General features: G+C 41.5%; 1 protein-coding gene across 4 annotated transcripts in view; it reads right to left on the reverse strand.

The window, feature by feature from the left end:
- Window positions 1-25,326, reverse strand: part of LOC110489361 (CD276 antigen) — a 77,055-nt gene that overhangs the window by 24,581 nt on the left and 27,148 nt on the right. For 2 of the 4 annotated variants that reach the window (XM_090228553.1, XM_090228554.1), the window contains exon 5: window positions 18,780-19,473. The exons of 1 other annotated variant lie outside the window; for it this stretch is intronic. In XM_090228553.1, the coding sequence (XP_090084679.1) occupies window positions 19,214-19,473 (260 nt within the window). In that variant the 3' untranslated portion in view covers window positions 18,780-19,213. Of the gene's footprint in view, window positions 1-15,240; window positions 19,474-25,326 lie in introns of those variants that run through there. One more of the 4 variants, XM_036971607.2, reaches the window with a different exon arrangement.

A 25,326-nucleotide genomic window follows, 5' to 3' on the forward strand; every position in this document is an offset into this window, starting at 1 on the left:
CTCCCCACACCCCTATACAAGCCCGCTAACATTTGACCTCCTAATGCCAAAGCTATGCCAAGGTACAGACGAGTGGTGAGGTAGACTCATTTAGGAACCAGTAGACATGTACAGCTTACAGTGCATTTGGAAAATATTCAGACCCCTTTACTTTTTTCCACATTTTGTTACATTACAGCTTATTCTAAAATTGATTTTTTTTTTAAATCCCCTCATTAATCTACACACAATACCACATAATAACAACGGAAAAACATTTGTTTTTTTTTACACATTTTATTTACATTTTTTTAAACTGAAATATCACATTTACATAAGTATTCAGACCCTTTACTCAGTACTTTGTTGAAGCACCTTTGGCAGCGATTACAGCATCGATTCCTCTTGGATATGACGTTACAAGCTTGGCTCACCTGTATTTGTGGAGTTTCTCCCATTTCTTCTCTGCAGATCCTCTCAAGCTCTGTGAAGTTGGACGGGGAGTTTGATGCACAGCTATCTTCAGGTCTCTCCAGAGATGTTCGATAGGGTTCAAGTCCGGGCTCTGGCTGGGCCACTCAAGGACATTCAGACACTTGTCCCAAAGCCACCCTTGCATTGTCTTGGCTATGTGCTTAGGGTCATTGTCCTGTTGAAAGGTGAACCTTCGCCCTAGTCTGAGGTTCTGAGTGCTCTGGAGCAGGTTTTCATCAAGGATCTCTCTGTACTTCGCTTTGTAAATCTTTCGTTTGATCCTGACTAGTCTCCCTGTCCCTGCTGCTGAAAAACATCCCCACAGCATGATGCTGCCACCACCATGCTTCACCATTGGGATGGTGCCAGGTTTTCTCCAGACATGACGCTTGGCATTCAAGCCAAAGAGTTCAATCTTGGTTTCATCAGACCAGAGAATCTAGTTTCTAATGCTCTGAGAGTCCTTAACTCCAAGCGGGCTGTGACGTGCCTTTTTATTGAGGAGTGTCTTCCGTCTGGCCACTCTACCATAAAGGCCAGATTGGTGGAGTGCTGCAGAGATGGTTGTCCTTCTGGAAGGTTCTCCCATCTCCACAGAGGAACTCTGGAGCTCTGTCAGAGTGACCTTCTCCCCGATTGCAGCCAGCTCTAGGAAGAGCCTTGGTCGTTCCAAACTTCTTCCATTTAATAAGGATGGAGGCCACTCTTCTTGGGGACTTTCAATGCTGCAGAAATGTTTTGGTACCCTTCCCCAGATCTATGCCTCGAATCAATCCTTTCTCGACGCTCTATGTACAATTCCTTCGACCTCATGGCTTGGTTTTTGCTCTGACATGCACTGTCAACTGTGGGACCTTATGTAGACCGGTGTGTGCCTTTCCAAATCATGTCCAATCAATTGAATTTAACACGGGTGGAGTCCCAAGTTGTAGAAACATCTCAAGGATGATGAATGAAAACAGGATGAACCTGAACTCAATTTTGAGTCTCATAGAACAGGGTCTGAATACTTATGTAAATAAGGTATTTCAGTTTTGTTTGTTTGTTTAATAAATTAGCAAAAAAAAATTGAAACCTGTTTTGTTATCATGGGGTATTGTGTATAGATTGATGATTAAAAAAAATATGTTTTTATTCCATTTTAGAATGTGGAAAAAGTCAAGGGGTCTGAATACTTTCCGAATGCACTTTGTCACCTGACTTATCCCTGTTATAACACATACCACTGCGTAGGTTACCTCATTAGCTTGATTTCGTATATTGTATGGGATTTGGGAGTAGCCTCAACCAGGACTCGATATTGGGTCCAGGGACTGTCAACTAAACAGCCGTTATGCCAAGAGATCCGATGACCCCTTGATGAGGTTGTTCGGTGTCGGGTTAAAGTCGCTGCAATATCTACTGTAACTTTAGCCAAGTAGCCTGACCTGCAATTTCTACAGTTAACTTTTGCTAAGTCGCTGACTGGCAGTATCTACAGTAACTTTAGCCAAGTAGCCTGACCTGCAATTTCTACAGTTAACTTTTGCTAAGTCGCTGACTGGCAGTATCTACAGTAACTTTAGCCAAGTAGCCTGACCTGCAATTTCTACAGTAACTTTTTCTAAGTCGCTGACTGGCAGTATCTACAGTAAATTTAGCCAAGTAGCCTGACCTCTGGGTCGTAGACATAACATTAGTTTTAATGACTGTTTTATGACACCTCCTTATAGACCGGATGATAAGAGGGCGTAAAGTAGTGTTACCCTGTTGTTTATAGCAGTGCAATAACAACAGATTAGGGTTGCTACGGTAACTTCCCCCTTAAACTCCCCAGGTTTTTCCAGTAATCCTGGTTTGGGAACATTCCTGAAAATGTAGGAGAGCATAAGCTGTAATTCCGAGAATTCTGCAACCAGGCTTTCTGTAAAACCAGGGAATGTTAGGAAAGTTACTGTTACCCTACTACAGACCCAGTCTGAGGGGGGAAGGGTTACCGCTGCACACATTCTAAGGCCCTCTAGTAAATGGAGAATAAGATGATCCTAGATCAAGTTACCCACTGACACTGATATCAGGTCAGTTATGTGTCCCTCCGCCATAATGTTTAATGGAAGGTAGTCTGATCCTATACTGAACAAAAATATAAACGCAACTTGCAACAATTTGTAAAAGTTTTTACTGAGATACAGTTTATAGAAGGAAATCTGTCAATAGGCCCTAATCTATGGATTTTGGCAGGGGAGCAGCCACGGGAGGGCCAGCCAATCAGAATTTGTTAGTTTTTTTCCCACAAAAGAGCTTTACAGAAATACTCCTGAGTACCCCCCCCCCCCCTCCTTCTCAGACGATCCCGCAGGTGAAGAAGCCGGATGTGGAGGTCCTTAGCTGACATGGTTACACTTGGTCTGCGGTTGTGAGGCCGGTTGGACGTACTGCCAAATTCTCTACAACAACGTTGGAGGCAGCTTATGGTGGAGAAATTAACGTTCAATTCTCTGACAACAGCTCTGGTGGACATTCCTGCAGTCAGCATGCCAATTCCACGCTCCCTCAAACTTGAGACATCTGTGGCATTGTGTTGTGACCAAATTACACATTTTAGATTGGCCTTTTATTGTCCCCAGCACAATGTGCACCTGTGTAATGATCATGCTGTTTAATCAGTTTCTTGATATGTCACACCTGTCAGATGGATGGATTATCTTGGCAAAGGAGAAATGCTCACTAACAGGGATGTAAACAAATTTGTGCAGAAAACTTGAGAGAGAAATAAGCTTTTTGAGCATCTGGAACATTTCTGGGATATTTTATTTTCAGCTCTTCAAACATGGGACCAACACTTCACATGTTGCGTTTATATTCTAGTTAAGTATAGATCTGTATTTAAGGGGCTCTCCGTATGGACGGACCCTTAAAGCTTTTCTTTTCTGTCTGCTTTTACCTGTCAACAAAACAATAAATAAAAAGAAAACATGTAAACAAGCTTTAGTGTTTTGGTTCCATCAGTCTGACCACGTAAAGTCGTTTTAAAAAGTACAGTGTGTATGTATGAGGTACAGTGCAATTCCAGTGTAGGTTTACATAGTTCTCGTATATCTATCTGCCAGTAATAACTCATGAAGCCGCATCAAGCCTGTGATTCCTCACTTTCACCACAAGGGGGTAACGTGTAGTCATTCATTGTTGGCCATTGTAGGCTGACATTAAAAGTTACCTTGTTATTCTGACATCCCCAGACCTAAGGCAATGAGCAGTATTGTCATGCTGGAGGGTCATGTCAGGATGAGCCTGCAGGAAGGGTACCACATGAGGGAGAAGGATGTCTTCCCTGTAACGCACAGCGTTGAGATTGCCTGCAATGACAACAAGCTCAGTCCGATGATGCTGTGACACACCACCACAGACCATGACGGACCCTCCACCTCCAAATCGATCCCGCTCCAGAGTACAGGCCTCGGTGTAACGCTCATTCCTTCGACTATAAACGCGAATCCGACCATCACTCCTGGTGAGGCAAAACTGCGACTCGTCAGTGATGAGCACTTTTTGCCAGTCCTGTCTGGTCCAGCGACGGTTGGTTTGTGCCCATAGGCGACGCTGTTGCCGGTGATGTCTGGTGAGGACCTGACTTGCAACAGGCCTACATGTCCTCAGACCAGCCTCTCTCAGCCTATTGCGGAAAGTCCGAATTATCTTTGAAAGACAGGGTTCTGAAAAAGGGATGTTTTGTTTTTTTTGCTGAGTTTAGTCTTGACAACTTTCTTTTGTCATTCTTGTTGGCACCAAACGTTTAAAAGTGTTGATAGGGGTTAGAATGCGGTCGGACCAAAATATATTTAGCATATATATATTACTCTTACTGAATCCCGACATGGGTGACGATATTGGATATTTAATCAAAAGCCTATTGGATGATAACTTGTTTTTAACTAGGATAGAGGAATTTACAACTGCATTTTTGGGGAAATAACATAGGTACAGCAAATTCCCTTATTGTATAGGACACTTTTAAATGTGCCTTTAGAGGCCATGCAGCTCTGTACTCAGCTCTACAACAAAAAACAATTTAGGTCAAAAGAGTCCATACTTACAAAAGAGTCCACACTAACAAAAGAGTCCACACTAACAAAAGAGTCCACACTAACAAAAGAGTCCACACTAACAAAAGAGTCCATACTAACAAGAGTCCACACTAACAAAAGAGTCCACACTAACAAAAGAGTCCACACTAACAAAAGAGTCCACACTAACAAAGGAGTCCACACTAACAAAGGAGTCCACACTAACAAAAGAGTCCACACTAACAAAGGAGTCCACACTAACAAAGGAGTCCACACTAACAAAGGAGTCCACACTAACAAAAGAGTCCACACTAACAAGAGTCCACACTAACAAAAGAGTCCACACTAACAAAAGAGTCCACACTAACAAGAGTCCATACTAACAAAAGAGTCCACACTAACAAGAGTCCATACTAACAAAAGAGTCCACACTAACAAAAGAGTCCACACTAACAAAAGAGTCCACACTAACAAAAGAGTCCACACTAACAAAAGAGTCCACACTAACAAAAGAGTCCACACTAACAAAAGAGTCCACACTAACAAAAGAGTCCACACTAACAAGAGTCCACACTAACAAAAGAGTCCACACTAACAAGAGTCCACACTAACAAAAGAGTCCACACTAACAAAAGAGTCCACACTAACAAAAGAGTCCACACTAACAAAAGAGTCCACACTAACAAAAGAGTCCACACTAACAAGAGTCCATACTAACAAAAGAGTCCACACTAACAAAAGAGTCCACACTAACAAGAGTCCATACTAACAAAAGAGTCCACACTAACAAGAGTCCATACTAACAAAAGAGTCCATACTAACAAGAGTCCACACTAACAAAAGAGTCCATACTAACAAAAGAGTCCATACTAACAAGAGTCCACACTAACAAAAGAGTCCATACTAACAAAAGAGTCCATACTAACAAAAGAGTCCATACTAACAAGAGTCCACACTAACAAAAGAGTCCATACTAACAAAAGAGTCCATACTAACAAGAGTCCATACTAACAAAAGAGTCCATACTAACAAGAGTCCACACTAACAAAAGAGTCCATACTAACAAAAGAGTCCATACTAACAAAAGAGTCCACACTAACAAAAGAGTCCACACTAACAAAAGAGTCCACACTAACAAAAGAGTCCACACTAACAAAAGAGTCCACACTAACAAGAGTCCATACTAACAAGAGTCCACACTAACAAAAGAGTCCATACTAACAAGAGTCCACACTAACAAAAGAGTCCACACTAACAAGAGTCCACACCAACAAAAGAGTCCATACTAACAAGAGTCCACACTAACAAAAGAGTCCACACTAACAAAAGAGTCCACACTAACAAAAGAGTCCACACTAACAAAAGAGTCCACACTAACAAAAGAGTCCACACTAACAAAAGAGTCCACACTAACAAAAGAGTCCACACTAACAAAAGAGTCCACACTAACAAGAGTCCATACTAACAAAAGAGTCCACACTAACAAGAGTCCATACTAACAAAAGAGTCCACACTAACAAGAGTCCATACTAACAAAAGAGTCCATACTAACAAGAGTCCATACTAACAAAAGAGTCCACACTAACAAAAGAGTCCACACTAACAAGAGTCCACACTAACAAAAGAGTCCACACTAACAAGAGTCCATACTAACAAAAGAGTCCACACTAACAAGAGTCCATACTAACAAAAGAGTCCACACTAACAAGAGTCCATACTAACAAAAGAGTCCATACTAACAAGAGTCCATACTAACAAAAGAGTCCATACTAACAAAAGAGTCCATACTAACAAAAGAGTCCATACTAACAAGAGTCCACACTAACAAAAGAGTCCACACTAACAAAAGAGTCCATACTAACAAGAGTCCATACTAACAAAAGAGTCCACACTAACAAGAGTCCATACTAACAAAAGAGTCCACACTAACAAGAGTCCATACTAACAAAAGAGTCCACACTAACAAAAGAGTCCACACTAACAAAAGAGTCCACACTAACAAAAGAGTCCACACTAACAAGAGTCCATACTAACAAAAGAGTCCACACTAACAAGAGTCCATACTAACAAAAGAGTCCACACTAACAAGAGTCCATACTAACAAAAGAGTCCATACTAACAAGAGTCCATACTAACAAAAGAGTCCATACTAACAAAAGAGTCCATACTAACAAAAGAGTCCATACTAACAAGAGTCCACACTAACAAAAGAGTCCACACTAACAAAAGAGTCCATACTAACAAGAGTCCACACTAACAAAAGAGTCCACACTAACAAAAGAGTCCATACTAACAAGAGTCCACACTAACAAAAGAGTCCACACTAACAAAAGAGTCCACACTAACAAAAGAGTCCATACTAACAAAAGAGTCCACACTAACAAAAGAGTCCACACTAACAAAAGAGTCCACACTAACAAAAGAGTCCACACTAACAAAAGAGTCCACACTAACAAAAGAGTCCACACTAACAAGAGTCCACACTAACAAAGGAAATAGAAGGTCTAACAGAACAGATAGATGGTAATAAAAACTTTACCATAAAGACTCACATAAAGTTAGAGGAAAGACAGAAAGAAATGGAGGAATTTATTTAAGAAAGATCAAGTGTAAAATATTATTAAAAAATTAAGCGATCTGGATGGAATATGGGGAAAAATAACAGCCGTACAGACAGACTCATGTGAAGGCCAAATTGTACATGGATGCTGACCTTCTAGGCAGAGTTGCAAAGAAAAAGCCAAATCTCAGACTGGCCAAGAAAAAGAAAAGATTAAAATGGGCAAAAGAACACAGACGCTGGACAGAGGAACTCTGCCTAGAAGGCCAGCATGGGAAAAATTAATTAAATACTTTTTTATTCTTCAACATAGAAATGCTACCAAAAATAATTTTGTGAAACTTTTTTTTTTACAAAGGACGGAGTCACCTGTTATTCACCAAACTATATTATGAAAAGAGGACGCAAAGTACTTTAAGGAAATGTTTTTGTGTCAGTCTCCTCCATCTCCTCTAACCACAGATAACTGTGTTGATTGTTAAACAGCAGCACAGAAAGACTCATGTGAAAGCCAACCTACTTAGGAGGAACGTCTTGATGCAATTAAAGCCTTTAAGTCCGGGAAACCTCCAGGGCTGGATGGCGGTACAGTGGAGGTATACTAAACCTTTTCTAATATACTCAGAGGACTGTTATTACATTTTTTAACCAGGGATGTTCCGATATGATGTTTTTGGTCGATACCGATATTTTCCTTGCCCCCCCCCCCCCCCCCCGTCAAAAAAAAACAATACCGATAAACGCATTTTACATTTTAGCTGCCTTTTAAGCATTCTAGTAAAAGTTTAATCGTTCCAGAATGTATCACATCTGGTCGTGATTGGGAGTCCCATAGGGCGGCGCACAGGGTAGGCCGTCATTATAAATAAGAATTATGTTAACTGACATGCCTATTTAAATAAAGGCTACACCCACCACATCACACTGACTAAACAGTTATTTTGTTGGCCTTTACGTATGTCCCCATTACCACTAAAACATCAAAACCTATTTATTTCACTTACTCTCTGTGCTGTTTCATTGTTCATTTGTTCAGTCGTTTCATTCTCAACCAGGATTTCTACGGAACGCTGTTTGGGTCGTTGCTATGGAACGCTGTTTGGGTCGTTGCTATGGAACGTCGTTTGGGTTGTTGCTATGGAACGCCGTTTGGGTCGTTGCTATGGAACGCCGTTTGGGTCGTTGCTATGGAACGCCGTTTGGGTCGTTGCTATGGAACGCCGTTTGGGTCGTTGCTATGGAACGCCGTTTGGGTCGTTGCTATGGAACGCCGTTTGGGTCTTTGCTATGGAACGCCGTTTGGGTCGTTGCTATGGAACGCCGTTTGGGTCGTTGCTATGGAACGCCGTTTGGGTCGTTGCTATGGAACGCCGTTTGGGTCGTTGCTATGGAACGCCGTTTGGGTCGTTGCTATGGAACGCCGTTTGGGTCGTTGCTATGGAACGCCGTTTGGGTCGTTGCTATGGAACGCCTTTTGGGTCTTTGCTATGGAACGCCATTTGGGTCGTTGCTATGGAACACCATTTGGGTCGTTGCTATGGAACGCCGTTTGGGTCTTTGCGTGTCAAAAGATAGACTATTGAATACTATTTGACGTGTCAATTACGCTTGTTGACCAATTAGGACCTGAATATGACTGCACATCACATAATAATTTAACACGTTCATAAATGGTTTTTTAAAAAGTTTTTACATTGATTACACTATCACTCGTATTTCATATGTCACAAGGATTCATCGATAAGTATGCTATGATGCTGTATGCTATGATGCTGTATGCTATGATGCTGTATGCTATGATGCTGGTAAAGTTGTCTCGCACCTACAGTGCTGGTCATTTTTTTAAAAAGCTAACGCATGGATGCAAACAATGTTCTCCCCCAAAAACATAGAAAAATGACATCTGTTTCAGTAGCTATCGTTAGCTAGCTAACTATAAAGCTAGGTGTCATCATCTAAAATAATTATTCATCATTAATAATAATTTATACGACAGTTCTCATTTGATTAATGCTGGTTGGACCCATCTATGTGAAGCTAGCCACATAAGGATTAGCCACAATAGTGGACTTTGCGGTTAGCCCTCAAAATAAAAGTATGTCATTGACAGTGATGCAAATGAATACAAATAGTAGAATTATGCCATAATTGAATAGATAGTTTCCTACCTTCACCACCTGGGGGCGACCCGTCTTGAAGTCCATGACCCAATTGCACAGGGCAGGGTCGAGACCCAGGGTCTCAAGCTTAATGATGAGTCTGGAGGGTACTATGGTGTTGAATGCTGAGCTGTAGTCAATGAACAGCATTCTCACATAGGTATTCCTCTTGTCCAGATGGGATAGGGCAGTGTGCATTGTGATGGCGATTTCATCGTCTGTGGACCTATTGGGGCGGTAAGCAAATTGGAGTGGGTCTAGGGTGTCAGGTAGGGTGTAGGTGATATGGGCCTTGACTAGTCTCTCAAAGCACTTCATGATGACAGAAGTGAGTGCTACGGGGCGATAGTCATTTAGTTCAGGTGTTAACGGACATATTCAATCAATCCCTATCCCAAACTGGGATAAGGTTTGATTGAATATGTCCCTAAACACCCCACCCAGCCAGCTGGTCTGCGCATGCTCTGAGGACGTCAGGGTTGGGATGCCGTCTGGGTTGGCAGCCTTACGAAGGTTAACACTTTAAAATATTTTACTCACATCGGCCACGGAGAAGGAAAGCCCACAGTCTTTAGTAGCGGGTCGTGTCGGTGGCACTGTATTATCCTCAAAGCTGGCGAAGAAGGTGTTTAGCTCGTCCGGAACCAAGACGTCGATGTCCACGAAGGGGCTGGTTTTCTGTTTGTAATCCGTGATTGTCTGTAGACCCTGCCACATACGTCTCGTGTTTGAGCCGTTGAATTGCAAGTCCACTTTGTCTCTATGCTGACGTTTTGCCTGTTGGATTGCCTTATGGAGGGAGTAACTACACTGTTTGTATTTGGCCATATTCCCAGTCGCCTTACCATGATTAAATGCGGTGGAACGTGCTTTCAGTTTAGAGCGAATGCTGCCATCCATCCACGGTTTCTGGTTAGGGAAGGTTTTAATAGTAACAGCAGGTACAACAATCTCATACACTTCCTTACAAACGTCCTCAACGGGTCAGCGTATATGTCAGTCCACGTGATCGAAACAATCTTGAAGCGTAGAATCCGATTGGTCAAACCAGAGTTGGATAGACCTAAGGACGTGCGCTTCCTGTTTTAGTTTCTGCCTATAGGAAGGGAGCAACAAGATGGAGTCATGGTCAGATTTGCCAAAAGGAGGGCGGGGGAGGGCCTTGTATGCATCGTGGAAGTTAGAGTAGCAATGGTCGAGAGTGTTACTCGCTCGTGTACTGCATTCGATATGCAGTACATGAGTGAATAGAATTTAGGTAGCCTTGTTCTCAAATTAGCTTTGTTAAAATCCCCAGCTATAATAAATGCAGCATCAGGATATATGGTTTCCAGTTTGCATAAAGTCCAGTGAAGTTCCTTGAGGGCCGTCGTGGTATCAGTTTATGGGGGATAGACACCGCTGTGACAATAACCGAGGAGAGTTATTTTGGGAGATAATACGTTCGGCATTTGATTGTGAGGAATTCTAGGTCAGGGTGAACAAAAGGTCTTGAGTTCCTGTATGTTGTTACGATTACACCATGAGTCGTTAATCATGAAAAATACACCCCGCCCTTCTTCTTACCGGAGAGATGTTTATTCCTGTCGGCGTGATGCACTGAAAATCCCGTGGGCTGTACCGACTCCGACAGCATATCCCAAGCTAGCCATGTTTCCGTGAAACAGAGTATGTTACAATCCCGGATATCTCTTTGGAAAGCAACTCTAGCCCTGAATTCGTTGACTTTGTTAACTAGGAACTGGACATTAGCGAGTAATATACTCGGAAGCGGTGGGTGGTGTGCACGCCTCCAAAGCGTCACTAGAAGACCGCTCAGGCTCCCTCTCCTCCGGCGGCGTTGTTTTGGGTGGGCTTCTGGAATCAGTTCAAATGCCCTGGGAGAGGCAGACAAAGGATCCGCTTTGGAAAAGCCGTATTCCTGGTCGTAGTGCTGGTAAGTTGTCGTCTCTCTGATATCCAATAGTTCTTCCTGGCTGTATGTAACAACACTTAAGGTTTTCTGGTCTAACAATGTAAGAAATAATACATAAAAAAACAAAATACTGCACAGTTTCCTAAGGACGAGAAGCGAAACTGACATCTCTATCAGCACCATCTTGTTAACTCTGAGGAAAAAAATATATTGGGTATTGAGTAGACTGATACTCCATTTCATTGATCCTCAATCCTTAGGTAAAGCTGTACAGTGCAACATGAATGTCAATACACACAATAGGCTGACTGGGGAGGTGATTTCACTCAGTCACAGTCTCGCGATAAGAGCTACAACGCTAATATTTGCGTAAACGCTTCACAGTTGTGTCACCAAGTAGACTGATACCCCATTTCATTGCTTCACATTCCAACCTTGTTTAACAGTATCTAGTCTAAATATGGCAAGATTCCACCAATTTTTACCTTCTGCATCACGTTCAAAGAGGTACTTTTATTTTGAAGGCAAACCGCAAATTCCACTACTGTGCCTAATCCTTATTGTGGCTAGCTTCACAACACATGGCCATGTCCGGTTGACCCTCACTAGCCAGATGAAGCTAGTTGGCTGCTTATAATGTTAGCTTTGGTTAACACGGTTAAGTAGCTGGTGTAGTGGAAATTTCCTGTATTACCAAATCACAAGAGAGCAAACCACACACAAGACAGAGTTATCATAAAGTCCATCTTTAATTATGAGCTCCATCACAACCCTGTGACTCTCAGATCAATTCAGTGTCTATAAATTAATTATCTGAGAGTGCTTACACATTGCAACTGAGATCCTTTATAGCAAAGACACACATAGCCAGACAGCATTGGCTATAAATTATCATTCAGCTTTGTTCTCCTAAACTATGTTCTTATCTCGCTCTTGGTACCACTCAGAACCAAAAACACTACCTCTTCCAATGGCATATATCAAATACACCCCCTCCTGCACAAGATCACAGAGAGACAGTGACTGGCACACAGACATTGTGGAGCCACCTATCTGGTTCCCCATTTATCACACCATCCATTCACATGGTTAAGGAATAGTTTACAGAGACATTCACAGATAAGACTAACCTTTCCCCTCTCTGGGGCCTCTCTGGGGCCCAATGTAACTTAGTCCTAGCAGGAATGGGATAACTGCAAACTGCAAACAGTATTATCCGAAAGAAGACATTCTAATGACAAATATCTCACATAAGCATGCAATAAAATGAATAAAACATCTTATTTATAAATGTTACCTAAAGAATTCTGATTCTGCCACGACACTGGCTAGCTATTTATTTTCATGAACTGAAGTTCAATATCAACAGGTGAACAACAAGTGGCTACCTAGCTAATACTTAGTCACAAGGATTCCTAAATCATTGCTAAGAATAATGAAAATGACTGAAGTTTCTACTGGTCATTGTTTTCAGGTTAGTTGTATTGTTACTACCTAGCTATCAAGCTAAAGCAAGCTAGCTACGCCAGAAGTTGCCGTCGATACTTCATTACCAACGCGGTATTGTAAACACATCGTTCGTGGCCGGTGTTGGCCGTTTTTTGACGTTTCAAATTAAAAGCTTATTTAACACGTCAAATAGTGTTATTTGACGTGTATCTGTTTTGATACACAAAGACCCAAACGGCGTTCCATAGTATGTCGTGAAGCTAATAGCAGTGACGCTATTACTGTGTGTCGTGTCTCTGGCTATCATTAAATGTGAAGACTGTTATTTAATCAAATCAATTCTCTGTAATTATTATTACGTGATTAAACTAATCATGTACATTTTATTAACTAGGAAGTCGGGGCACCACGGAAAATCTTCAAAGTTATAATTGTCTGAATATAACTCTTCAGATATTTTAATATCTGATCAATTAGTCTTCTAATTAATTAATTATTCTTTACCTCACGTCAGTCTCATTTCAAACATCTTAGAATTGTTGGTTATCTGCACGAACCCAGACTAAACCACGAATCATCCATACACCAATTGGCTTAATCATTTATTTACTAACTAAATAATCACAGAAATGCATAAACAAACAGTAGATATTAGTTACTAACAAATGATAGGGAAGATTCCGTAGTGGGCTAAACCAATATGACGGCTTGGTGGGTAAAGGAAAGGGGGTGTGGGCAGTGGGTAATTATATTCATTGAAATACTAATCCTTTGCACATGAACAGCCGCTCATTCAGGAATAATTGCAATAAATATATTTCCGGCCGTATGTCATTGTTGTCTTCTCTGTTGGAATCGTCGGTCCGTCTGCTGGAGAGTCAGTTCATCAGAGACTTTCTGGTTACATCCCCAGAAGTCACAACGTCTTTCATGGTTGTAGCTTTATCAGCGGCTCGGGATAGTGTCTGTTGTATTGGATACGTCAGGCGTCCATTGTTTTTAGAATATATGTTTTGGCGGTTATCTGTATTTTCACCCTAGGTTTACATAATTTCTAGCTGAAGTCTATTAATGATATCTAAGATTTGCTCTTATTCTGTAGGGATCGATAGTCTCAGAGTTGAACCATTTCAATGCTCCACTTGGTATGGTTTTCTAGTCTTAGAAATTCAACCATTTGCAACCTCAGCTCACGCTGGGTTTTGCTTTGTCTGATGTGAATTTCCTCAGGAGTGGGTTTTATTCGTAACAATAACAAAAGGGTGGTTCCGTGACACCTGATCATGTCTGTGCTCACGGGTACGTGGCGCCTGACTAGTTTACAGGGAATACAATTCTCTCAAATTAAAGTTTAACATTACATTACGTCAGTTCACAAATAGTTTCATCTTTACTCATTCATTTTATACAATAATTAGATGCAAACCCCATAATTGAGAAATGTACACATTCAGAGATCTAGTTATGTGTGTTTCCTGTCCTTTATAAGGGTCACTACATTAAACACACTCAACATAACTGTTCCTTAGCCACGATCTACACCTTGAAAGGGCCCCGTCATGACATGTGTAACTCCGGTGGGACAACATCTGAAAAAATAGAGCACTTGGTAGCGTGTACCGCTGCATCGACCATGTCGCAATCGCCAACATCACCCACGACAGAGAACAGCTGATTATCAAGGACAATGAATCCCATTATCTTGGGGGTAAATGGATCACCTTTTGAGTTGTCTCGCTGAAATGTTCTTACTCCTTCAAATGACTACTCGACTTGTTGACTGCTCGATCCACACAGCAGACATTGTGGGCGAGGTTAGGAATGCTGTGTTGCACGTCTAGAGCAAAGTTTTCCACTGCGTCATTAAGTCATCTACCTACGTTATGTAGGTATGCACGTCATCTACCTACGTTATAAAGGTATGTACCTCATCTACCTACGTTATATAGGTATCTATTTGCAATATTGAAGCTGATCTACCACCTAAAAAAATACATCTATTAAATAAAAACATTGTTGGAGGCAACCTGTCTGTCTAGATCACTTTTGTCTGGCTAAAGCCTGGGAAACTATTGTCTGGCTAAAGCCAAGTCAGACAGTCAATACTGTTGTTTTGTTGACCTCAGGCTGACTCCTTGTATTACATTGTCTGGTTTCACCCTAACCCACAGGTTGTGACAGTAAAAGGACGTGTAACAAGACTGAAACAAAAACAATCCAATGGCCTAGTTACAGTTATGACATAAATCGTCTTGAAAAGCCGATTAGTAAGAATGTCTCACCCCATGTTCAAGAATGGCCTTCTTCCCTTTATTCACATTACACCCTCTCACTTTAGGTTATTTGGAAATAAAAATAATCTCCAAAATATTGCTATTTTTCAAACAAGCCATACTTCTAATCTGAATAAAGGGAAAAATGCCATTCTTTAACATGGGGTGAGACATTCTTACATTCTTGAGACTTTCTTACTAATCGGCTTTGATTGCAATTTCAGTTTAATCCAACAGAAAACACAGAACTAATATTACAACAAATATAAACTCAAATATACAAATTGATTAAATATAAAACAATTAAAATAAAAAGAAATCGGTATCATCATAAATAGGACAGGTGGAGTTAGTTCACACACAACAACAAAAAGATGGAAATGTCTGCTCCACTCAAAATTGGTACCAATTTATTGCAAAAAAATGCAAGAGGAAAGTGGAAGGAGGGCAAAAAGGTAAGGAACTTTACTTTCGACCCTGCATTAAAGAATAAAATTATATAAATAAACATTTCAATTTCAATTAAGGACCAAAAACATTGACAGCTGTGCAATATGGATTTGCAAAATTGTTGGGAAGAAATGTTCAATGCGCAAATTCTATGGCACATGGTTTATGAACTGATACACAAATGCTGGATTCAAAACTTTAAGAGTTTTTCCAATTTGAACTATTATAAACAATTCTTGTAACCAATGGAATGTTATTTATATGGGGGATACAACCATCCCAGCTCTGCAGATTTTTCTGCGAAGAGACAGAATCATTAGATCATTTGTTTTTGTGCTGTCCTTATGTAGCTTGTTTTTAGTCACAGGTCCAGGAATGGCTGTAGAATTGCAATATTTACCTGGAGCTAGCTCTGCAAATAGCCCTGCTGGGTGATTTTAAAAGTTATAGTTAATTGAAATAATAGTATAATACTCTTAGCAAACATATTTATCTCTAATTTACAATATGTAGAAAGTTTGAATATAGAACGGTTCAGAACTTTTGTGAAACATCACAGCACAGTTGAAAAATATACGGCCAATAGGAATCAAAACTGGATGGTGTTCAGAGATAGATGGGAGGGGTTGAGTGGAGCTGAAGGGTGGGATTGGATGGTGTTCAGAGATAGATGGGAGGGGTTGAGTGGAGCTGAAGGACTGGATGGTGTTCAGAGATACAGTGCCTTGCGAAAGTATTCGGACCCCTTGAACTTTGCGACCTTTTGCCACATTTCAGGCTTCAAACATAAAGATAGAAAACTGTATTTTTTTGTGAAGAATCAACAACAAGTGGGACACAATCATGAAGTGGAACGACATTTATTGGATATTTCAAACTTTTTTAACAAATCAAAAACTGAAAAATTGGGCGTGCAAAATTATTCAGCCCCTTTACTTTCAGTGCAGCAAACTCTCTCCAGAAGTTCAGTGAGGATCTCTGAATGATCCAATGTTGACCTAAATGACTAATGATGATAAATACAATCCACCTGTGTGTAATCAAGTCTCCGTATAAATGCACCTGCACTGTGATAGTCTCAGAGGTCCGTTAAAAGCGCAGAGAGCATCATGAAGAACAAGGAACACACCAGGCAGGTCCGAGATACTGTTGTGAAGAAGTTTAAAGCCGGATTTGGATACAAAAAGATTTCCCAAGCTTTAAACATCCACAGGAGCACTGTGCAAGCGAAAATATTGAAATGGAAGGAGTATCAGACCACTGCAAATCTACCAAGACCTGGCCGTCCCTCTAAATTTTCAGCTCATACAAGGAGAAGACTGATCAGAGATGCAGCCAAGAGGCCCATGATCACTCTGGATGAACTGCAGAGATCTACAGCTGAGGTGGGAGACTCTGTCCATAGGACAACAATCAGTCGTATATTGCACAAATCTGGCCTTTATGGAAGAGTGGCAAGAAGAAAGCCATTTCTTAAAGATATCCATAAAAAGTGTTGGTTAAAGTTTGCCACAAGCCACCTGGGAGACACACTAAACATGTGGAAGAAGGTGCTCCGGTCAGATGAAACCAAAATTGAACTTTTTGGCAACAATGCAAAATGTTATGTTTGGCGTAAAAGCAACACAGCTGAACACACCATCCCCACTGTCAAACATGGTGGTGGCAGCATCATGGTTTGGGCCTGCTTTTCTTCAGCAGGGACAGGGAAGATGGTTAAAAGTGATGGGACGATGGATGGAGCCAAATACAGGACCATTCTGGAAGAAAACCTGATGGAGTCTGCAAAAGACCTGAGACTGGGACGGAGATTTGTCTTCCAACAAGACAATGATCCAAAACATAAAGCAAAATCTACAATGGAATGGTTCAAAAATAAACATATCCAGGTGTTAGAATGGCCAAGTCAAAGTCCAGACCTGAATCCAATCGAGAATCTGTGGAAAGAACTGAAAACTGCTGTTCACAAATGCTCTCCATCCAACATCACTGAGCTCGAGCTGTTTTGCAAGGAGGAATGGGAAAAAATGTCAGTCTCTCGATGTGCAAAACTGATAGAGACATACCCCAAGCGACTTACAGCTGTAATCGCAGCAAAAGGTGGCGCTACAAAGTATTAACTTAAGGGGGCTGAATAATTTTGCACGCCCAATTTTTCAGTTTTTGATTTGTTAAAAAAGTTTGAAATATCCAATAAATGTCGTTCCACTTCATGATTGTGTCCCACTTGTTGTTGATTCTTCACAAAAAAATACAGTTTTATATCTTTATGTTTGAAGCCTGAAATGTGGCAAAAGGTCGCAAAGTTCAAGGGGGCCGAATACTTTCGCATGGCACTGTAGATGGGAAGCTGAAGGATCGGACTGGATCGTGTTCAGAGAGTGATGGGAGGGGTTGAGTGGAGCTGAAGGACTGGATGGTGTTCAGAGAGTGATGGGAGGGGTTGAGTGGAGCTGAAGGACTGGATGGTGTTCAGAGAGTGATGGGAGGGGTTGAGTGGAGCTGAAGGACTGGATGGTGTTCAGAGATAGATGGGAGGGGTTGAGTGGAGCTGAAGGGTGGGATTGGATGGTGTTCAGAGATAGATGGGAGGGGTTGAGTGGAGCTGAAGGACTGGATGGTGTTCAGAGATAGATGGGAGGGGTTGAGGGAAGCTGAAGGATCGGACTGGATGGTGTTCAGAGATAGATGGGAGGGGTTGAGGGGAGCTGAAGGATGGGACTGGATGGTGGTCAGAGATAGATGGGAGGGGTTGAGCGGAGCTGAAGGATGGGACTGGATGGTGTTCAGAGATAGATGGGAGGGGTTGAGTGGAGCTGAAGGGTGGGACTGGATGGTGTTCAGAGATAGATGGGAGGGGTTGAGGGGAGCTGAAGGATGGGACAAAAGAGAACTATTTTAAACTATACAGTGTCCGTAAAATGTATATAGAATGTATAAACTGGAAGTAGAAGCCTAAGAGTTGCTGTCCATTAGTTTATCCAATTAGGTAAGGGATGGTAAGGTTAAGGGAAGATAAACAAGCAATGATCAACAACCAATTTGAAGGAGATTGAAGATTTGTAAAAATAATAAATGGGCAAATATTGAACAATACTGGTGTGCCCCTTGACTTTTTCTACATTTTGTTACGTTACAGCCTTATTCTAAAATTGATTAAAAAAAATATCTAAAAAATATCTAAACACAAAAACACATAATGACAAAGCCAAAACAGGATTTTAGAATAAAAAACCCACTGAAATATCACATTAACATAAGTATTCAGACCCTTTACTCAGTACTTTGTTGAAGCAACTGTGGCAGTGACTACAGCCTCGAGTCTTCACGGATGTCTCAAGGATGATCAATGGAAACAGGATGCACCTTAACTCAATTTAGTGTCTCATAGCAAAGGGTCTGAATACTTACGTAAAGAAGCTATCTGTTTTTTAATTTTTTTATTTTAATACATTTGCCAAAATGTATTAAAACCTGTTTTTACTTTGTCATTATGGGATATTGTGTGTAGATTGATGAGGACAATAAGGCTGTAATGTAACAAAATGTCGAAAAAGTCAAGGGTTCTGAATACTTTCAATGCACAACTGGCATTTCCCACTCATTTCCCATAAACACTGTTCTGGATTGTGTTTGAGGCCCCTCCCACCAAATCTGTCAGACTGTTTCCCCTCAGGTCTCTCAATAGAAGCTTTGTGTCTGGTTCTCTTTCCAGTAATCTGACCCATGTTGGGCAATGGAGAGAAAAATAGTCATTTAATGTTACCACCACCTAATGAAACTGTGATTCGTTGTTACTGTCAGACTGACAACTGGATTTCCAGCATTCTCAGCTCCAGGAAGGATGTTACCATGATGCTACTAGACCAGAAACACACGTTGGACTTGGCAGAGAATGAACAAGGAGTCTCTTAAACTTCATGTACTGGGCTTGGAGGTGAGACGTCCGATTCGCAGTTGGATGTCCTTGCCTCTAGAGGACTAGTGTTCTTGTCACAATTTCGTTTACGCCCAGTTATTTCTGTCATATTTTGTGATTTAGATGTGGCTTTCCGTTTGCGTCGAAAGTAAAGGAATATGAGGAAAATAACCAAGCCTCCAGCAGGGATGAACAACATCAGCAGTGTGGATCTGTCTCTGGGACAGTCGTCATAGTTTCTACTGCTTGACTCTGTTGACACAAAAGAACAAATGATAAACAGTCACAGAATTATTAAACAAACTCAGTATATATCCACCCTGAAGAAGGTAGTAATATAATACCCTTCTATAGTACCCTCCTATAATACCCTCCTACAGTACCCTCCTATAATACCCTCCTATAGTACCCTCCTATAGTACCCTCCTGAAGAAGGTAGTAATATAATATGTCATTATTAAACACACCCGGTATATACAGTTCGGTTCAAAAGTTTGGGGTCACTTAGAAATGTCATTTTTTTGGTCCTTTAAAATAACATCAAATTGGTCAGAAATACAGTGAAGACATTGTTAATGTTGTAAATGACTGTTGTAGCTGGAAACTGACAATTTTATTTTTTAATGGAATATCTACATAGGCATACAGAGGCCCATTATCAGCAACCATCCAATGTGTGTTCCAATGGCACGTTATGTTAGCTAATCCAAGTTTATATTTTTAGAATGCTAATTTATCATTAGAAAACCCTTTTGCAATTATGTTAGCACAGCTGAAAACTGTCCTGATTAAAGAAGCAATAAAACTGGCCTTCTTTAGACTAGTTGAGTATATGGAGCATCGGCATTTGTGGGTTTGATTACAGGATCAAAGTGGACAGAAACAAAGAACGTTCTTCTGAAACTCGTCAGTCTATCCTTGTTCTGAGAAATGAAGGCTATTCCATGCGAGAAATTGCCAAGAAACTGAAGATCTCGTACAAAGCTGTGTACTACTCCTTTCACAGAACAGCGCAAACTGGCTCTAACCAGAATAGAAAGAGGAGTGGGAGGCCCCGGTGCACAACTAAGAAAGAGGACAAGTACATTAGAGTGTCTAGTTTGAGAAACAGACGCCTCACAAGTCCTCAACTGACAGCTTCATTAACCTCTTGAACCTCTGGGGGCAGTATTTCATTTTTGGATGAAAAACGTTCCCGTTTTAAACAAGATATTTTGTCACGAAAAGATGCTCGACTATGCATATAATTGACAGCTTTGGAAAGAAAACACTGACGTTTCCAAAACTGCAAAGATATTGTCTGTGAGTGCCACAGAACTAATGCTACAGGCGAAACCAAGATGAAATTTCATACAGGAAGTACCCCAGATTTTGAATGCGCTGTGTTCCAATGTCTCCTTATATGGCTGTGAATGTGCAAGGAATGAGCCTACACTTTCTGTCGTTTCCCCAAGGTGTCTGCAGCATTGTGGCGTATTTGTAGGCATATCATTGGAAAATTGACCATAAGAGACTACATTTACCAGGTGTCCGCTCGGTGTCCTCCGTCGAAACTATTGCGTAATCTCCAGGTGCGTGCATTTTTCCATTTTGTTCAGAGGAGAAACCAAACTGCCACGAGTGATTTATCATCGAATAGATATGTGAAAAACACCTTGAGGATTGATTCTAAACAACATTTGCCATGTTTCTGTCGATATTATGGAGTTAATTTGGCAAAAATTTCGCCATTGTAATGACTGAATTTTCGGGGGTTTTTCTTAGCCAAACATGATGAACAAAACGGAACGATTTCTCCTACACAAATAATATTTTTGGAAAAACTGAACATTTGCTATCTAACTGAGAGTCTCCTCATTGAAAACATCCGAAGTTCTTCAAATGTAAATTATTTTATTTGAATGCTTTTCTTGTTTTTGTGAAAATGTTGCCTGCTGAATGCTAGGCTTAATGCTATGCTAGCTATCAATACTCTTACACAAATGCTTGTGTAGCTATGGTTGAAAAGCATTTTTAGAAAATCTGTGATGACAGTGTTGTTAACAAAAGGCTAAGCTTGTGAGCCAATATATTTATTTCATTTCATTTGCGATTTTCATGAATAGTTAACGTTGCGTTATGGTAATGAGCTTGAGGCTATAATTACGCTTCCGGATACGGGATTGCTCGTCGCAACAGGTTAAATAGTACCCGCAAAACACCGGTCTCAACGTCAACAGTGAAGAGGCAATCCCGGGATGCTGGACTTCTAGGCAGAGTTCCTCTGCCCATCTTTTGCACATCTTAATCTTTTCTTTTTATTGGCCAGTCTGAGATGTGGCTTTTTCTTTACAACTCTGCCTAGAAGGCCAGCATCCCAGAGGAAACTTTAAAGACCCCATTACTTTTTCCACAGTCCCTGCCGCTGAAAAACATCCCCCACAGCATGACGCTGGCACCACCATACTTCACTGTAGTGATGGTGCCAGGTTTCCTAAAGATGTGACACTTGGCATTCAGGCCAAAGAGCTCAATCTTGATTTCCAGAGAATCTTGTTTCTCATGGACTGAAAGTCCTTTAGGTGCCTTTTGTCAAACTCTAAGCGGGCTGTCATGTGCCTTTTCTGAGGAGTGGCTTCCGTCTGACCACTCTTACCATAAAAACCTGATTGGTGGAGTGCTGCAGAGATGGTTGTCCTTCTGGAAGATTCTCCCATCTCCACAGAGGATTCAGATCATTCAGGCGAGAAAAAACATCACCCAGATAGGCAAGTTGTGTGAGAAACTCGTCATCATGCAAGAGGTCAGACAAGTGAAAATTATAGTCAGTAAAGACCTTTAAGCTGATCTCTCAATTTTAAAAAAACGTGTCAATACTTTGTCCCTTGATAACCAGCGCACTTCTGTATGTTGTAAAAGCGTTACATGGTCGCTGCCCATATCATTGCATAATGCAGAAAATACACAAGTTTTGCGGTCTTGCTTTCACACAAAGTTAACCATTTTTACTGTAGTGTCCAAAACCTCTTTCCAGCTGTCAGGCATTCCCTTGGCAGCAAGAGCCTCTCGGTGGATGCTGCAGTCGACCCAAGAGCCTCTCGGTGGATGCTGCAGTGGACCCAAGAGCCTCTCGGTGGATGCTGCAGTGGACCCAAGAGCCTCTCGGTGGATTCTGCAGTGGACCCAAGAGTCTCTCGGTGGGTGCTGCAGCGTACCCAAGTGGCATCGGGAGCAACTGCTTGCACGCGCGTTACCACTCCACTATGTCTGTTGACTCATCCAGCTGTAACAGACATATATATACCAGGAGCTGTGCCAGGACCGCCATGTCTGTCTACTCATCCAGCTGTAACGCATAGAATTCACTGGCTTGTATGCGAAGCAGTAATTGTTTCAAAACCTCTCCTGCCATGTCACTGATGCGTCGTGAAGCAGTGTTGTTTGATGAAGGCATTTTCTGTATAGTTTTTTGGCTTTTCCCCCAGCCATATCTGCGGCAGCAGGAAGAATTAAGTCCTCCACAATAGTATGGGGCTTGCCTGTCCTAGCCACTCCTCCACAATAGTATGGGGCTTGCCTGTCCTAGCCACTCCTCCACAATAGTATGGGGCTTGCCTGTCCTAGCCACTCCTCCACAATAGTATGGGTCTTGCCTGTCCTAGCCACTCCTCCACAATAGTATGGGGCTTGCCTGTCCTAGCCACTCCTCCACAATAGTATGGGGCTTGCCTGTCCTAGCCAGTCCTCCACAGTAGTATGGGGCTTGCCTATCCTAGCCACTCCTCCACAATAGTATGGGGCTTGCCTGTCTTAGCCACTCCTCCACAATAGTATGGGGCTTGCCTGTCTTAGCCACTCCTCCACAATAGTATGGGGCTTGCCTGTCCCAGCCACTCCTCCACAATAGTATGGGGCTTGCCTGTCCTAGCCACTCCTCCACAATAGTATGGGGCCTGCCTGTCCCAGCCACTCCTCCACAATAGTATGGGGCTTGCCTGTCTTAGCCACTCCTCCACAATAGTATGGGGCTTGCCTATCCTAGCCACTCCTCCACAATAGTATGGGTCTTGCCTGTCCCAGCCACTCGGTAGCTCACCATATAAGACTCTTCTATCCCCTTCTTATTAATGGTATCTGTTACTCGAAAGTCGTCTTTATTCTCGCTCAAAAAACTCCCGTGGCTTATTTTTCAAATTGTCATGTTTTGTTTCTAAATGTCTGCGCAAGAGTGAAGGTTTCCCACGAGAGAGTAACGGTTCATGTGATTGGATGATCATTATTTGACTAGGCTACCTGTATTTAACATTCTGTTGTTATTTCGCTGAACACCAGATGGTTTCATTTTATTTTTGGCAGTGAAACGAAGCTACTCAGATGAGAGAAAATAAATCACCCAAATGTATTAAGACCGCGTAAGAAAATATAAATGTACTTTTTCAAAATGTGAAGATTCTTATTATTTCTTTCCCAAATATATATTTTTTTGTGAATCACATTTTTATATGGCTCCCGACAGCTGTACCCCTTACCCCAGTTTGGGGATACCTGCGTTCTCTGTAGTGATGAATCATACTCCACCATCTGGCAGTCCAACGGACAAATCTAGGTTTGGCAGATGCCAGGAGAACACTACCAGCCCCCAATGCATAGTGGCAACTGTAAAGAACGGAAATCTGTCTTTCTGTTTTCATTATTCCGGCTCCGAGACAGACTGACACGCAACATCTGGAGATTTAGGCTCTTCTTTCTAATAATAGGTTTGTGGTTGAAAGAAAATACACTGGCTATGTCCCAACGGAAGGGTGTTTGTGGTTTCTGTGCTGTAAACACTACTCAGCCCAAATTAAAGGCTTAGCTAATTCCATGTTTGTCAGATATGGAGTAAATGTTTTTCAGAAAAGTTGGCATGGGAATATGGACTCTGGGGTCTGAACCTGTCACGCCCTGACCTTAGTTATCTTTGTTTTCTTTATTATTTTGGTTAGGTCAGGGTGTAACGAGGGTGGTCTGTTTTTAGTTTTTGTATTGTCTAGGGGGTTGTTGCATGTCTAGATTTTTTTTTTCTAGTCTAGGTGGTTATATGTCTATGGTTTCCTAGATTGGTTCTCATTCAGAGGCAGCTGTTTATCGTCATCTCTGATTGGGAACCATGTTTAGGTAGCCATATTCCCTTGGGTATTTTGTGGGTTCTTGGTCTATGTTTAGTTGCCTGTTCTGCACTACGCATATTAGCTTCACGGTTCGTTTTGTTGTTTTGATAGTTTGTTCAGTGTTCTTTTGTTAATTAAAGAAGAATGTACGCTTGCCTTGGTCTCCTCTTTATGATGACTGGTTTCCCACAGGGGGAACCAGTCACAGGGGAACCAGGCATCTTAACCATTAGCACAATAGGAAATTCACTCTTGGCCAAAGGGTGACAGTAGTTATGTTTCAATTAACTTGTCCAGTGTTTTTTTTTTTTTAGATCTACATTTAGAAAGTTTGCATAGAAAATAGATGTGACAATTTCCCGCTAGGGTGTTTCCATTTAACCATCTTCTGTGGATAAAAACAGCTGGCCGTAATGACACACACAAACAAGTAACAAACTGTAGTGACCCTATGTTTATTAACGAGGATATCGATATAAAGAGGATATTTGCCACTTCAGCATGATTTTGTCACACAGTCGATGCCACTCAAGGGTACGGACCAAAAGGTTGAGGGTTTGCCGACCACCTGCGGGATTGTTTGAGACCAGCCTCCCTTGTGTGTATGGAACATTTCTGGGATCTTTCAATAGTGACTTTAAAACAGTTACAGAGTTGAATGGCTGTTATACTGTCCTCCGTATGTGTTACTGTGCCTATTATGACAGCAAGTTAAACGCCTTCACATCAACAACCCTCAAAGCATGATCTCCATGTTCCCAAGATATGAGTTGAAAGAGCGTGAAACTGAAACACAAAGACAATAATGTCTACCTCAGACAATGTAATCTGTCCTAAAATACATACTAGATATGAACGTAACCTGATATTTTGCCAACACTGACAACTAGCAAAAAGCTAAGCTAACAAACTGTAGCAATTAAGCTAGTGCTCTACATCTATTCCACAAATAATGCTCTGAAACGAAAGATATGAA

The sequence above is a fragment of the Oncorhynchus mykiss genome, chromosome 30, assembly GCF_057628025.1.
Source record: "Oncorhynchus mykiss isolate SJ-2025 chromosome 30, ASM5762802v1, whole genome shotgun sequence".
Taxonomy (NCBI): Eukaryota; Metazoa; Chordata; class Actinopteri; order Salmoniformes; family Salmonidae; genus Oncorhynchus; species Oncorhynchus mykiss.